The sequence below is a fragment of the Ruditapes philippinarum genome, unplaced genomic scaffold, assembly GCF_026571515.1.
Source record: "Ruditapes philippinarum isolate M1 unplaced genomic scaffold, ASM2657151v2 ctg1136_1_1_1_1, whole genome shotgun sequence".
NCBI lineage: Eukaryota > Metazoa > Mollusca > Bivalvia > Venerida > Veneridae > Ruditapes > Ruditapes philippinarum.
In genome coordinates, this window is record NW_026855571.1 from 58,175 (window position 1) to 75,378 (window position 17,204).

Sequence of the window (17,204 nt, forward strand, 5' to 3'; positions counted from 1 at the left end):
TTATTAGTGATTTTCAGATACTGGCTGTTAAATGTCCCTAGTTAGCATAAAATTTACTCTAAGGGTTGAAATGGTCTTCTTGCACTGATAATGACTTGTCTATATGCCAGACCAGTCTGCATATCTGGTATGTCCTTTCAGGGTCATTGGCACGGTACCTCTGCTCTGGCATGAACATAAGTTTCAGTTCCTTGAGAAAGTGAAGGCAACTAGAACTGGCAAACTGCTTGATAGTTGCGGGGGCTGACCTGTGCTTTGGTAAATTCAATGTGGCTTACTGCCGTGATCTGCAGTGAAAAACTACCAATTCCACCAATATCTGGCATATGTTCGATTTTCTTTACTGCAAACACTGACAATCATCAGAATGGACCTGTTCCACAGAAGTTCATTTAACAAATTTAACTGTGAATAAGGCCTAGGTAATTGCTCATTGGGTCTCAAACCTTTGTCTTTAAGGTTAAACAAATGAATTGAGAAGTATATTTTTTGATCATACAACCTCCATCAATTATTTCATGTTTCTCTAAATGTTTGGTAAGAAAGTGCCAAAATCTAGATTAATTAACCATGTGGTGTATTCCCTAAACTTTAGATCAAAACAAATGAACACTTCATTCTATTTGAAACCTCAAACAGGTAACTACTAACATGAAAGTAAATTCTTTCAACTTTAAGATATAAACTCTTTTCAGTGAAAGTTATCAGGCCCTTTGTGAATAATTAAGTTCTAAACATTATAACAGTTGTTAATCCCGTTTTGGCCGCACACATTTCCAATTAGCACCCTAATTAACATACTTCCAAAATTACCTTGCTTTTCTTTCAGCAAGAAAATATGAATAGCTTTATACACAAATTTTTATGACCGGTTTTGAAATATTGTGTTTGGTGGGAGAAATATGTTTTTGTTTTTTATTTACAAGAAGAATCAGTTTTCATGATGTATATTGGTGAATGAGGCTGACATTATGTACATATTTTAACTGTTTCTTGACTGATTGAGGTCTGGTAATGCTATTAAGGGAAGATAATTTAGGAATGTACATGTTCTTGCTATTAACATGATGTTCCTATGTTTCCGTAGTAGTCAATCAAGGAACTGCTGAAAGATTCATTCATTTTTACATGTGTAAAAAAACTGGGGTAAATAATATTTTTGGCAGCTAGTTTGACTTACCCTTCCTGTACTTGCTTTATGTGCGAAGCTTGTATGCTAAAAACTTGGTAAATAAATTGTTTTTTGGACGAGTTTTTCTCAGTATTTGTTCAAAATGCTGGCATGTCTTCACTTTTGCTAAGGGAGAACTGTATAAACAAGTAGAAATTACAGATAAAAAAATGTTGATTTCAAAGCTGTACATTTGTATCTGTGATAAGTCTGATCTAAAAATAATAACCTGTCGGAGAACTTTCCATCAAAAGCAGTGATGTTGTTTGTTTTGATACAAATAATTTAAAGTGAATTATAACAGGATTGTAATTATTTACACCTACACCCAGTGACTACTATAATCTTTCAATTAGTACCAAATTGATTATCTTAAATCCTTTACAGGTATATTTCTTAAATAGACTTGTCCAGCTCCCTTTTTTGAAACTGCCGTTCATTAATTTTGGTGGCAGGATGTGCCTGCTGGTATGGCTTTATCCTGGTGGCAAATTCGAATCTCTACCCGTATCAGCTTTTAATAAAGGTTACTGCCAAGTTTGGTAAGTTGTTTGTGAAATGATGGTGTCAATGTATTGCAATAAATGATACAGATTAATAATAATGTTTTAGATGTTAACATGTTTCTAAAATCTCATTAAAACATTTCTGAAGAACTGAAATCTATATGAGCCGCGTCCGGACAAAACCAACATAGTGGGTTTTGGACCAACATGGATCCAGACCAGCCTGCGCATTCGCGCAGTCTGATCAGGATCCATGCTGTTCACTATCAGTTTCTCTACTTGTAATTGAGTTTGTAAGCGAACAGCATGGATCCTGATCAGACTGCACGGATGCGCAGGCTGGTCTGGATCCATGCTGGTCGCAAATGCACTATGTTGGTTTTGTCACGACGCGGCTCAATTATGTTCCTGAAATCTGTTTGAATTTTACCACCATGTTAAAATCTTTAATTTTCCTGTTCACAAAATATGCATTGTTAGGAAATATGCAGAGCAGATTCCAGCTTTAAGTGGTAACTGCTTTAGCTGAAGTCCTAATTTAATAGACAAATACTATTATCAATACCCACTGGAGTGAAATTCTAGAAAGTCGACTTTTGTAAACAGAAGTCCAAATCTGAAATTAGTTTATCAGGAGCCCCAATTATCATGACATTCCTAAAGTAATGAGAAACAAGCATTCTGATGTCCAGGAGGCCAGCAGTCTGGAATGCAAAGACAAAATAATTTTTCAAAACAATCAAAAGACTGGTCAGGAGGGGTCAAAGAAACAACTGATGTTTTTGTAACTCATCGTCTGTGTATTGATATTTCTATCTTTGTATATTGTCTTTCTTTAAGTTTCTGTATAGAAGAAGGTTTTATTTTACTCTTAAGATCCAAATGTTGATGCTGGTATAATGTGTTTGTTTTTAGTGCAGGATGTTAAAAGAGATGATAATCTATGTTTGCTCTTTCAGTCTCCTACAGATTATGTTTCTAATCTGTCAAATCTTAAGACATTATTTTTGTTAGTTGATCAAGGAAGAATAGTTTAAAGAATTTGGGGAAAAAAATATACTTCAACAACTTTAAAGCATATTATTTTTAAAATATACTGTTTTCAAAGTACATTGTTTTTAAAGAATTTACAATTTGAAATTTTATAGTTACTGCCAATAATTAAGAATGTTCAAGGTCTCTGGAAACTGAAGGATTTGTGTAAAACAGTTGTAACTTACTATTGTTTGATTTAGAGATTTCTCAAAATCGTACAGATTTTTGTAAATGTAAGACAAAATCTTTACATGTTTGATATAATCTATAGTAAATGAAATGATATGTATTAAATTTTTCAAAGTTTTGTTCTGTCTCATTGAACACAATTAGTTATGATGTGAAGACGATGAACTGTTTATGAACTTGTGAGCCTGCTTAATATAATATATAAATATATAAATACAAATATATTTATCAGATTCATATTAAATGCATCAGTGAGTAATTGAAAATATTGAAATAAATTTGATAAATCTTGATGAACTTTGATGGGGCTATAGATGTTTAATTGAATAGAAAAAAAACACTTGCTTGAACCTAAATTGAGCATGATTTTAGTTAATATTATTTATAATACTCTAGCTTCTGGAGTATAAGAAAGCAGTGAAATGTACAGATACCGGCCGTTTAGCTCATTAGGGAGAGGTTTTGATTTGTATTCCAGGGTTACTGGTATAATCCAAGGCTGGACTAAATATTTGTGTGTCAATTAATGGCATACATAATGTCTAATGGTCATATGTCTCTAACCACTGATTCAGGAAATGTGTCAGATTATTAGTTGGTCACTTGGGAAGATATCGCTAAGTTTTACAGGAAGGCTGTTTCGTTGGACTAACCACTGATATGACCAAGAAGTGTTTGAAAATCATAAAAACAACAACCAAAAACCAAGCCATTATTTAAATATCATATCTTTTACTGTACATGATCTTAACAAAATATACATGAAAAAGGGTTAATTGTCATATTATAAAATTATGTATTACATTATATAAAATATGTATTTCATTATATCTAGATGAGAATTTCAGGAAGCAAATTATGATTTGTTTAAATCTAGACTTGTCTTTTCACAGGGAGAACAGATAAACAGGTACCATCTGGCTGGGACAATAAATTGAATTAAATTCAATACTAAATACAAGTTTTAATATAAATTGCTTAATTTGGTTCTATTTTTGTATCTTTTCAGAAATAAACAGAGTAAGATTATGCTTGTTTCACAACAAATCCACCGCGCGAGAGCCGTTAAATCTGCCAGAACCCCAGGGTCCTATAGTCACATTATCCGAAAAATTATTTGTACCAGTCAAAGAACATCCAGAAGTAAGTTGTCAATGTTATCATGGACATTTAAAATCAAGAAATATCTGAAGAGATATTGCCATTCATGGTAGATGAACAGACAGCCTGTATGATTTGCAGAATGTAAATAGCACATAACCATGACAGCTTCTTGGGTGGGCATCATTTCAGATGATGTTTTGACAAAATGTGCCGGTGAAAAACTAAGACAGGGCATTGTTTTATAGAAAATGTTAATACATACAGAGGAAATGTTAAAACGTCTCCTGCATATCAATGTCTTCCTGCTTATATATTACATAAAGTTTCATATACATTAGAAAGTTTTGGTGAGGGGAAATTGGTGTTTTGTAAGCTTCTGATTGGTTCAGACCTGTCCATAAATATTGAAATAAAGTCAAAGTAAACTAAAAGATAATTGCAGTAATAAACCTTTAAACATTAGGTTTTGACCTAAGTTTTCAAGATAGGAAATTGATCATTTTGGGTCAAGTTAAATATAGAGACAAAAGATTGGAGACTTTCAAGTTTCTGCTTAAGGCTTGTGGAAGGGAACTGAAGCCTTTTTACCAAGATTTATTTGATAAGAAAAAACAAGACTCAAGATTTAAAGCTAAGAACAGGGGAAGTGCCACTAATGTGTATCATATATAAGATTGAATATAATTAAATAAGGCCTAAGGTAATTGTTAGTCAAAACATTTTTTGTTAGACTTTCATTTGGGAAAAGGGACCTATTTTCAGTTTCAAAATTGCAGGATATGGATGATAAGCAATTTGAAACTGGTTAGCAATTTGAAACTTTTTACTGGTCTCAATTTCCATACCTAGTATATCATATCATGTTAACTTTTAACATTTACCTAATAATATCAAGTTTTATTATTCATGTACCCACGATCAAGTTTTATAACTGAGGCTTTCCTTTCCAAAACTCTAACAATACTGATATTGCCTCAAATATCATTACCAAAAAAAGCGTGTAATTAAAATATCAAATTATATCAGGATGTGCACCTGTTGCTTTTTTGTACACCATACATGTACATGTGTATAAAATACTGGAAGACAGTTGATCTCAAAGAAATTTAAAACTGTTTGATATGAAGAAAAACTTTCTGTAAACTGAATGATAATTCTTCAAATTTTTGTTGTAATATGACTGTGTATTATATTAATGCCACATATGTGCGGCATTTTTAAGAAATACAAAGCTATAACATTGTGTAAGTGGATACATGTCTTATCCTAATGAAAACAAAGCATTAACTTGCATTATATGTACAAAAAAACAAGTAGGTAGCCAAAAAAACATTGTACAGGCAGTTAGAGCCAAAGACCAGTGCGGAGAGAATATAGGGATATAAACAAAAGAAAATTTTGGCAGATTTAATACAGAAAGAACACTTGTATTCGCAGAACTCCATGATAATTATTCTAGAACAAGTTTGAAATGGCAGAACAAATGATCTGAGTAGCAAAGAACTGGCATATCAATCAGGAAGTAGTAGTAACAAAAAAAAATTTCCCAGTCTTTGTACATGATACAAACTGAAAGAAAATTACTTGTACAATGTACCTGGCTAAGAACTTGTAGAACAAACTCTTAAAACGTGATAATCTGTCAAAACTTGTACCAGAGCTGTATGATTTACAAAAAATGCATGTGTGCTGTACAGTTTTGAATACGAAAACTGGTGCAGTAGTGTTTTGATTTTGATAAGCATTTCAAGCTGTTTTAAATTTTTGGTTTTTGGACAAGCACAACATTGTTGCTTCAGTTTTATGTTGCAACAATTTGTTGCTTTGAATACTAAAGAAAACCATTGGTTGTTATATTAAAATGATGAAGATTGTTTTAATCAATTTTTGAATTGTGCTTTTCAGTTCAATTTTGTGGGTCGAATATTGGGGCCGCGAGGTATGACGGCAAAAGAATTAGAACAATACACAGGGTGCAAAATAATGGTACGAGGGAAAGGCTCAATGAGAGACAAAGCAAAGGTATGTTACAATAATTATTAATATTAAAATATAACTCTTGAACAATTGTTAGTCCTATGTTAATCCTGTGATGCTTGAACAGTCTTTGTCACCAGTATAGAGCTAGGCCATGGTGCAAAGCCTTGCACGTTCTGACCAGACTCTGCTGTTGGCGACCCAGTTTTAGTAGAGACTGTATCATAATGAAAAGCAATGCAGGCTCATTATACGAATTTAGGCGGGTAAATGTTAAATAATGATCTTACCATTCAACATGTCCTATATATAGGGCATTCTCTTCCCGATTCTTTATCTATAAGTAAATGCTTTTAGTTTGGACTAAAGTTAAAATGTTATTTCAAGTGCTTTTTGAAAATTGATGGTAAAGCTATATGTAAGACTATAGATAATTTAGCATTCTAAACTGTTGGCAGTTTTGTTATTTTCGTTATATTATAAGATGATTTATGGCACAGGAATATGACACAGACATTATGACACTACATTAATTTAAGAAATGAAAACAAGATTTGCATTATGTAATTTCAAAACATCTGCTGAATGAATTAAGTCATCAAGCGCAGGCATTGGTGATGACTCCTATGCCATAAGTATAATGCCAAGTCGACTTACCGCACATCCCGGCTGTCTAAATAGACTGGTTTAATTTTACCATATTTACCTTTAAAAAATCCCATCCCATATAAAACGTGATAATTATAAATTCAAAATAGGACTTATCCATTATGTAACATTAGGGATGTTAGTGTTTTAAGAAAATGATTGCATTAACATTTAACTGGGGATAAATAAAAATCAAAGTTTAGTTTGTGATGTCTGTGAACTTTGTAATGAATATTTGACAAGTTTTTTTCCTCCTGAAACAAAGAGACATTAATTAATTGATATTAATTAATTTACCATGCAAGTGTTTTTTAAGAAAATACACTTATGAATTTATGAGGCATTTTAATCCCTGTGTTTACATTGATAAATTAATTCACCATGTTATTTTGTAATAGAAGGAAATAGGTGTAAAAAGTTGTTGTTGATGTCATTGTTGTAATAAGAATTATTTGATGGCTGAAATAGTAAACTACCAAATGGAAAAGTAGGTTAGAAAGCAAATAGCTTTCATTTATTTGATACTTTTTAACTTCCTGAAATAGCAGGGGGAAAACCTTGTATTGTGCGAAGTTAAACTAGGCGACTCCTATTTTATATAAGCAAGACTGTATCTCAAGGGCTAGTTGTTTTTGAACTAGAGAGTATAAAATTAAATTTCTTAAACTATTTTAGATAAGGAAAAAAAACAATACAAGAAGTCTTGTTCCTGGCAGGTAAGAAACCTGCCAATTGCCATTTAAAGAAAAACTAAGTCTTGCATTAAGTTTACAAAAGATTTGGTTAATCATATAATTGCTTGTTCAAGTCAGATCCCTTTTAATACACTTGTCAATAATGAATTGTCCATAACAGTTGTATAGACTTTAATCAACAAGTTTATCCGGAAAGTATTTCTGGGGTAGGGGTCTATACTGTTGGCTGAACAACATGGAAATCTCTTCCTCTTGCAATGGACAGTTCTGAATATAAAATAGGACATGTGTATATTCCACAGATACGGCGGGGTAATGATTGATATTAATTGTATTTCTGTTTAATTATAACAGGAAGAACAGAACAAAGGCAAGCCAAATTGGGAGCATTTAAATGAAGAATTACATGTGTTGATCACAGTTGAAGATACAAGGAGCAGATCTGAATTAAAATTAATAAAAGCCGTGGAAGAAGTAAAAAAATTATTGGTGCCTTCAGTAAGTATATATATTTATGTAGTAAAATCATTATATCACAGTGGCATGCTGTGTGGAAGAGGATAAAACCTGTATTTCACTGATTGTATTGCAAGTTAATGTTATGATGAATATTTTCTTTCAGAGGACAAAAATTGAGACTGCACGAGATTCCGGGCATTATCTTCAATCAGTCAGTTTAAGATATAAGTTATGGTGTAGGCTTTTTTTTTGGATAAATTATCAATATATTAAAGATAAAATTGACTTGAATTATCAATATAGTTTGATATTAGGTGACCGAGATGTTTAAAACTTGTTTAAAAAAGAGTTTAATGTAAGGGGAGGAGTGGGGATGGTTAAAATAAATTTTCTGGAATATTTATATAGTTATTTACATTCTTTTTTTGTATGATTTACATGTGGGTATATTTATTTCATACCAAAGAGTGGGAAATTACAATAGAAATTGCCTTCTTTGTTGCTCCTATGATATCAAGACCGTTTTAAGAACCAAGGTATATATATTACCTTTTAATGTTCAGTTTAAGTTTAGCAAAGAAGACCAAATTTATCAAAACTTTTATACAATTGGAACTCTAAAAACTTCTTAATACCAGTTGATGCATGTTTGATATTGAACGATTTTTATGAAAAAGTGTTGAAGATTTTTTGAAGGTCGGCAATTATTTACTCTTTGAATAGTCAATTCAATACAGTCAAGGTGAAGTTACTAGACTTGCTGGTAACTGTATATATTACTAGTTATTAATTGATTCAATCCATAGATTGCACATGTAGAGATTTTATAAGATTTTTTGAATTAAAGTGGGTATATAAATCAAGTATAAAATTCTGCTATTAATTTAAAGATAGCACTTAAAATGCTGAATAGATTAGTCTGTGACTTTGAAATCAGGAGCTATTTAGTCTCAGTATTCCAATGTACAAGAAATATTTTATTTATACCTCAAATTTCAGTAGATAATTCATTAGTTGGCACAAAACAGTTGTTTTTATTGCGTTGGGAACCAATATTTCACTAAAGTTTGGAACCAGCATCAAGTTCAAATCAATTTATCAGTGTATCTGATGGTAACTATCAGCTGTTGGGTATCAAAGTAATAACTCCATGTGATGCACAAAGATTTCAACCCAATTAGAACCTGATCCCATAATGCTTTAATTAGAGGCAAATTTTATAAATAAAAGATATCTGAAATCTTTAATTTAAATTAAATATTAAGGGTTTAAAACCATTAGTTTTCAAAGCATTTCCTTAAAACTGATTTTTCCCCCTTTTTAATGCAAAGGTCAAAGGTTTTGCCAGTAAAAATAAGAAATCCTAAAGCTGAATTGATCTTGGTTTTTTTTTATCCAATTTTTATCAATTTTAATTATTTTCAGGCAAAATGAAAAGTTTAATTAAGTTAGCATTGGATTGGAAAAACACAAGTTTCATTGTGTTTCGATATGTCAAATTAACGTGGAATCAACAGATTTCCTCAGTTATTTCAAAGAGACTTAAAACCTAACAATCATTTCTTCTAATGATATTTCCCATGTTTTACAGTTAAATAAAAGATTTTATTCGAGCTATACTGAAATAGTGAAAATTGAATTTACTGTTGACAAGCATAGCAAAATTGCATTAGTACTTTGTATTCATAACATACCCTCTATTTCTGCACTGAGCTTGTAGATTCAAAACAGTGGTTATATCAAATTTGTTACAATTTCTCTGCTGTGAAACTTTAAACGTTGTATGCCGTCAGTTAATATGAAAATCAAATTTTGTTTTTGGAGGAGAGAAAAAAGTAATTTTGTTTGCTCCAGTGTAACATTTAGAACAAAAGTGCATGTTCATTATATACAGTAGAAGAATGATGTTACTTTAATTGCACTACTGATACTTTATGTGTCAATTGTGGACATGCCGTGACATGGTTTAGTACATAATAAAGTATTATGAACTGTCAAAACATACATTAGGGTTTCTGTATGGTAATGTATAATCAGATCTAGTATATTTAGTACTGTTCATTTCGTTTTTCTTTCAATTAAAGAATGAAATGTCAGCTCTTGTAAAATAACAAATATAGTTAATAGTTGCTGAAACATTTTCAAAAATCTTAAAATTTCAAGTTTCTTGTTATCCTTAGTATGCAGCACTGGAAATATTTGAAAATTAAGTTTAAATATATTTGTTTTACTAAATTGAATGTAAATTCGATTTTAGGGTAGTTTAAATCAGTTATATAGTTTGTCAAAGGACACAAAAAACAATAACAAACAAAACATCCTCAGGGGCATGTACCAACCATGAATTCTGTAATTTTCTCCATTGTAAAATAAATGAATGAAAATTGGATATTATGGGTGAATTCAATTTTCTATTTAATGACAGGGAATAAAGTTATAAAGCTCATCCATTGGTAAGAGATGGTATTTGATTAAGGTAGCATTTCTCTTCAGTGCAGAAAATAATGTCAATCTTGCAATGAACTGTCTTTAAAAGTCCAATAACTGTCCAATAAGATTCTATAAATAGCCCAATATTGGACACGGCAAATTGTGCGAATTTGATGCTCGTAATCAAATTTGTCTTTTGTGACGGAAGTTTGAACCATGTTATTAAAGCATACATTATTGAGATAACAAAGTTCACAATGGAAAATTGATGTGAAAAAAATTCCAAGCATAAATTGCTACTGCATCAATTCAATATAAAACATGTTTCTTGATTGAATTTAGAGAATTTAAATCTATTGTTCTAACATTTAAAGAAATAAGAAAATGTGAGGAAAATCTAGAGATTACTCTCTTAAGGAAAATATAAAATCTTTGGTCGATCAATTTCTTCAGTCAAGATATCTGAGTCTTTATATCAGACATTGCAATTTTCTGTATGATTGGTAAAGAAAGTTGTGTCTTGAACTGTGGGGGGGGGGGGGAAATGCTGCAGTGAGTAAGCTTAGCTAATCAATATATTAATCAAGTTTTGAAATGTAAGATGATGTAGATGTTGAATAAATCATTCAGCATGATTTGACACTTATAGTGGAGAGCCTACTTCCCGGGACTCTCAATGAGGAATCTTACAAGGGTTATTGATCAAGATTGACATCTATTATAGAACATTAAACAGTAACTAAGGCCTAGGAAAATGTTGGGTTATCATGTCAAAACCTTAGAAAAATTGATGATTTTTTTTTTGTGGTTTCAGACTTTAAGTATTAACTTTCACATCATACGATGGTGATCTAAGGCCATAATAAGCCTAGTTTACTGTGAGAAACAGTCATTAAAATAAAAATATTTTAGAGTCAATGTTTTTCCAGACGAAAGAAAGAATTTTTTGGGGTTTCAAAACATTTTTTGATAAGTTTTGCTATCAGGAAATAAATATATCAGTAAGGCAATTGGCAAAAAACAAATTATTGTTCTAGATGAAAGAATATTACAAAACAAACCCCACATTTATTATCTTGAATTGTTCTGTCCTACATATTTTGACAACATTTTATTTTTAATGGGACATACCTGTTCACACCTGATACATACATACTGTTACTTACTTGAAATAGCAGTAGCTTACAAACCCTATAATCCCTGTACATATTAATATTATATAATAACTTGTCTAGATCATAACTGCTGAGATATATACAACTGAAATATTCAAAAAGGTGAAAAATTAATATACTATCAATAAGTTTGAATTTAAATAGTGCACAATTTGAGTTATTATATTTAATCACCATGCATTGAATTCAGCCGTGAATGATGAAATTCCTGAAGATTTTTTTTTTTTGTACAAACTTCAAACATTATGAATATATTTAAAAGCGACTAGAGAAGGAATGAAATTAACAAAATATTTTTGAATGGTTATATTTTTTTGCACACGGAGACATAAAGGTTGCATGTTTAACGTCTATTTAGTGTTATTTATTGTAATTAAGTCTGTATATAATCTGTCGAGAGATATTATTGAGGTAGTCCCATTACTTTCAGGTAAATTAACTTTGTACGTTCTACAGTATTACAAGGATATCTGTGTAACCTGAGATGATGTCGAGAGACCCTTAAGATGTAGAAAAAAAAATACATATATAAATTATACAATGAAAACCAGTCATGTGTGCCTTCCAAAGTAGCAATCTTTATTATAAGGATTGGGGTTTTTACCGACAGGCGATGAATATTTCAAGGGTAGCAATGCTGTGGTGCGTTATTATGAAAATATTTTATCTAATTGTATAATTTTATTGCTTTAACCTTGTATAGTTTTCTTTTATATGCACTGAAGAAGTTTTATTCAAAAAAATTACATACAAATTTTTGTTGGTTTTTCAGCCCTGGCATTTGATTGTATATAAAATAGTTTATATGATACATATGAAGGTAAATAAAGAATAATTTCAAACAAATGTATGTGTTAGGCTTCGTTTATGAATTCACTGTAATTCTAATTTTTCTTTTAGAAATGAATAATTCTGGTAATAAAACCTGTAGTGTTAAAATTGTGAAAAATAGGAAAAAAGACTTCATGTTTCATTGTAGTTTATTTATTGAAGCTGTATTAATCTTTTTGCAAGAAGCGTTACTAAGTTTTCGTATTACAGACATTTAATTTTCTTTGAAAAAATTACCATATATTACAATGATGTTAATAACTTTTCAATGAAATAGGGAAAAAATTGCTAGTAATAAAAAACATCTGGCGTATGTTAAAATTTGACCTTACATACCCCGATTTCTATATTATTTACTACAGGAAAGAAAGACTTAATGCCATCTATTGTAAACTTATTTTTTAGTAAGATATAAGAATTATCTTTAATTGCTGAGGTTGTTACATTAATGGCAATTATATAAATGGGAACTGGAAGTCCTAAGGAACAGTCTTGTCGGGAATGTGTCTATATTTATTCTTCATATTAAACATTCTTTGTTAATTGACTGCAGTAGATATTTATTATATACAAGTTAAATATGCTTGCAAACTTGCAGAGTAGTAACTGTAATTAGTTACTTAAGCAATTTTCTACTGTAATTATGTGATGTGATATTTTTTTTAAAGAAAACACTTGTTTAGTATATCTTTTAGCAATTTTAGATGCAAAGTTAATGATGCTTGAAACTAAGTTAATTCTTATCTCACCATGGTTAACAAGTGAAAGAACTGTGTTGTGTAAGTCTCTTATCAAGATTTCATTTGGTATAACCCTGCTGGCTGTTGATACTTAGAGCATATCTGATTTCCCTCGCACTGCAAGCAACTATATCCCTCCATCCAACTCTCATAATGAAAAACAGTTTTGTAGGAGCCTGTAAAGAAAAGCGGGAGAAAAATCTGAAAATATGTGATAAGCCTATAAGATATCCTTGTAGAAAGCTCAGTCATGATAACAAATTATTTATATTTTATAGAAAAAAGCATCAATTGATTAGCTGTGGGAAGACAGTTTTACCATGAAAAAAAGATTTCTGAATTTGTATTATCATAATATCATCCCAACAAGAAGAAAATTTATGAAGTGACAGTCTTTTTAACACATTTGAACTAGATATATTTCTACTTAATAATTTAAAAAATTGACGAGGGGTGTAAGGAAGGGGAGCAAGCATTAAGTTGTTAATGTATATGTATCAATCTGGGTTTTGTTTAGCACCTGTGTTCTTAAAAAAAACATTTCTTTGTGATGTCTTACAAAAGTTATTTATTTACACCTTAGTGTAATGTCTGGTTAACAAACCAGTCTAATATCAAAGATCCCCTGTAACCTTTGATGGACCAATCCAGGCCAACATCAGCTGATTATCAAGAATATACCTTCTGCCAACTTTTTTCCTCAATTTTCTTACATTTTTTGCCTTTGTTTTGTTTTTCATCTCTGATTTTGTTCCATCTACATACTTTTTTTTGTTAATATGTTACTTTATGCGAGTGCTGCAAATGTAAGCTGTTTCAAGAAGTGTACCTGAGTTTCTTCTGATATATTGTTTCAAAATAATGTAATTGCCAGTCCTAATTAAAACAAATTGGTTTATTGCCATTGCATCTATTATATAATGGGGAACATTAGCTTTGCATATTTTCTTATTTGATAGTTTAGTTGTTTTAGAGGATAATATAATCTGAAGTCATAATGGCAGTTCTATCAATCTGTCACCTGCCCTGAAACTTGACCCCTACATATTAAAAGTGCAAAGTTAATTGGACATTACACACAATTAGCAGAATGGAATGGGAAGGGATGTAATTATATAATTATCTAAGTATTCTTACTATTTGTAGGGGAGGAGTTATGCGGAATATTATGAATATTATTACAAAATACCTTACACTATCTACAGGATTATTTTACAAGATAAGTTGTACCAATAGTTACACTACAAGAAGTACAATTATCTCCCCTTTCAACCATAATTTAGCTGAAAAGTTGTGACATAACATTGGCAGGAGAATGTCCTCCCTGGAAGTGATTACACTTGCTGTCTGAGATACACTGGGAGATATGTATCAATGGCTGAAAGATTGCTGGAGAGTAAAAACATAGTGCCCTCCTAAGGCTTTGATTTGATGGCTGACTATATTACAGGGAGTACAATAGCAGTTCTGTACAGCTTGTTACTGGCCTGTCAGTCTGAATTATTATCATACAGAAATTGATATAACTAGAGGGGAGAAGAACCTCTAATCATTCAATTTTCTTCTCTAAAAAAGATGCTGCACATAAGTAATTGGAGAAAATAGCCAGGAAGAAAAATAAGAACTTCCTAGGATACTGTACTTTAAGGCGTATAAGAGAAGAATTGACTTTTTGCCCATCAATATATCAATAGATACACAGATTTTTTGTGATTCAATCCTGTTAAAGGAATTTTAAGAGATAATTACTAGTCATTAGAATTGTTTTGAAGACTTGTTTCAGGTAGTTTTGGTTTTCTTTCCATAGATAGGTCTTGCATAATTAAGTAATAACCGGTTGTATTCATAGTATGTGTATCTCTGACAAAGTTTTATTCTTGGACCTCAATCAACAGGTATAAAGTTCTTTATATCTGGTCAAGCAATTTGACAGGTAACAGTTGCCAAAGATACAGTGTATCATCATCATATTACAAAAGAATAAACATGTTATTTGATGATAACATAGCATTGTTTCAGGCGGCTGACATGGAAAGCCATGCTGACATTGCAGGCATTTTGCATCCCTCTAAAAATATGTTATTCCTAGAATATTGATAAAAAACAAAATAGCAACTAGTTAATTAGTATTACAACTATTATAAATTCAGTTCTCTTTCAGTTTCTTTACTAATTGTTGTCTGGTGTCTGCAAGGATGGTTCCTCAGGGAATTACTTTAACACTGCATTAATCTACTTTTGTCAAAAGCGCAAAAGTCTCTTTATTATTCTTGAAGGGTATGATTTTGCCGACTGGATTCATTTAGGAAATAATTGGTGTTTTTCTTCTAGTTTTCGTAAATCTATTTGACAAGGATAGCTTTGTGAGAACCTCATTTAAATTCTGTCAATGTTGCCTGCAAATTTTCCATTAATCCATTACGAAAACTGGCACCAACGTCTCCTACCATCTTGATACAAGAAAAGCATTGATGCAAAGCATCAAAGGGCGTCCAAGCAAGAAATGCAGCAAGTGAAGATGAACTAGTACGACATATGAATTGGACTCAATAATAAATTCTCTTGAATAATAGAAATTTGTTATAATTTATGTGACCGGAACGAAAAAGGACATTGTTTCATATATGAATATTGATTGAATGATAAGAGGGTATTGAATATTCGTGGTTTTCATTTTCCTCGGACTGTGTTAATTAATACAACGGATATACAATTTGTATCATTCATTTATTAACCTATGTGTCGCCAAACCAATATATCAAACACTGTCCACAACCAAATGTCCTTTATTATGTACATGATTTCCGCTATTTAGGAAAAATTAGGTTTTCCTGTTCATCACTTTAAAGTACTTGTAGAAATATTGAAATCTGGGCTAATGTTCCAATTTTTTTGAATCCATTACGTGGAGTCTCTAATTGTTTATTATAAATATATTTAATTATTTGAATTTTAAATTTAAAAAAAATACAAATTTTATGAATATTGTTTTCTTTTATTTCTTTTTGTGTTTATGTGCTATTTTAATACTGAGTTTTTTACTACTCTTTTTTATTAAAATTGTAAAATAAATTTTAAGAATTCAATTGTCATATTGACCGACGATTATAAGTCAAAGCTTAACTGGAAAAAGTCAGTAAATTATGGTTTATCTTTCAATACATAATATTGTTTATTCTTAAACCATGTACATGTACATTGTATTTTTCTTTATCATTTTTTAAATTATCGATCAATTGAATAATTCATAAAATCTAATTTGTAACTTTGAATAATTCCTCGGCATCTTTACTAAACACGGATAACAAATTGAATAATTAAATAAAATGTTTCAAAGTTGATAATGTCATTTTAATACCATAAAAAATGTACCTTTTTCTCAATTATTGTACATATCACGGATTTATATTACATATAAATCCGTGTACATATTTATTGTTTTTATCTCATATAGATAAAATGAAACATGCTATTGTTGTTTTTTTCTAATTGTAACGATATCAAACATCTACTCCAAAACCGGGAGAGACCGGACAATATAACGTGTGGTACTATTCGCCGGTCACTAGTAAATCCTGGTCAAAATAGACCGGGAGAGACCGGCATTTACCGATAGGAGTGATAAAAAGATATATCTATAAATAGGTTTTTGGAATATTTAGGTCATCAACTGATCATTCTAGGATACATGTACAACAATAACATACCATGACAAAATGATAAATAAAAAACCCCGAAGAGCGCGATTTATTGACGGAAAAGGTTATTTCATTTGTAAATGTTTGCATTGCGAAAATTCATTGTAACATATCGCGACATTTCATTCTTATTTAATAATCAAGCACCCTCATACCGATCGGAATTTTCGGCTTTTATTATGACCGACTAAAAGGCTCGAGAAGTTGCTGTCGCCCTTTCACAAAATCTGATCTCATTCCATAAGAGCGCCGCGCTTCGGCGCGGACGCCAATGACATTTAATTTGAGTAATAATACTTCTCTGGCAACTTTATTTGAATTAATTACAATGTTTTACACAAAAATAAAAAGAATATCTTACTTTTGAGATTTGGGAGTTTCTATGATACAAACATATGAAGAATGATGTTTTCAATGCAAATATTTTTTATTTTGTTTGTGGAAGCTTTTTTATTGGCTTGATTATTTAAAGCATAGATTGAGCTATAATGTACTCACCCGGGTGTAGGGGTCAAACTTTGGTTAAGTTTTTGCTTGCTTTTGGTT

The 17,204-nt window shown here is 30.9% G+C and overlaps 1 protein-coding gene across 12 annotated transcripts in view; it reads left to right on the forward strand.

The window, feature by feature from the left end:
- Nucleotides 1-17,204, forward strand: part of LOC132743733 (KH domain-containing RNA-binding protein QKI-like) — a 57,003-nt gene that overhangs the window by 17,405 nt on the left and 22,394 nt on the right. For all 12 annotated transcript variants that reach the window (XM_060732284.1, XM_060732283.1, XM_060732287.1 and 9 more), the window contains exons 2-4: nucleotides 3,911-4,044; nucleotides 5,911-6,027; nucleotides 7,680-7,823. In XM_060732284.1, the coding sequence (XP_060588267.1) occupies nucleotides 3,911-4,044; nucleotides 5,911-6,027; nucleotides 7,680-7,823 (395 nt within the window). The remainder of the gene's footprint in view (nucleotides 1-3,910; nucleotides 4,045-5,910; nucleotides 6,028-7,679; nucleotides 7,824-17,204) is intronic.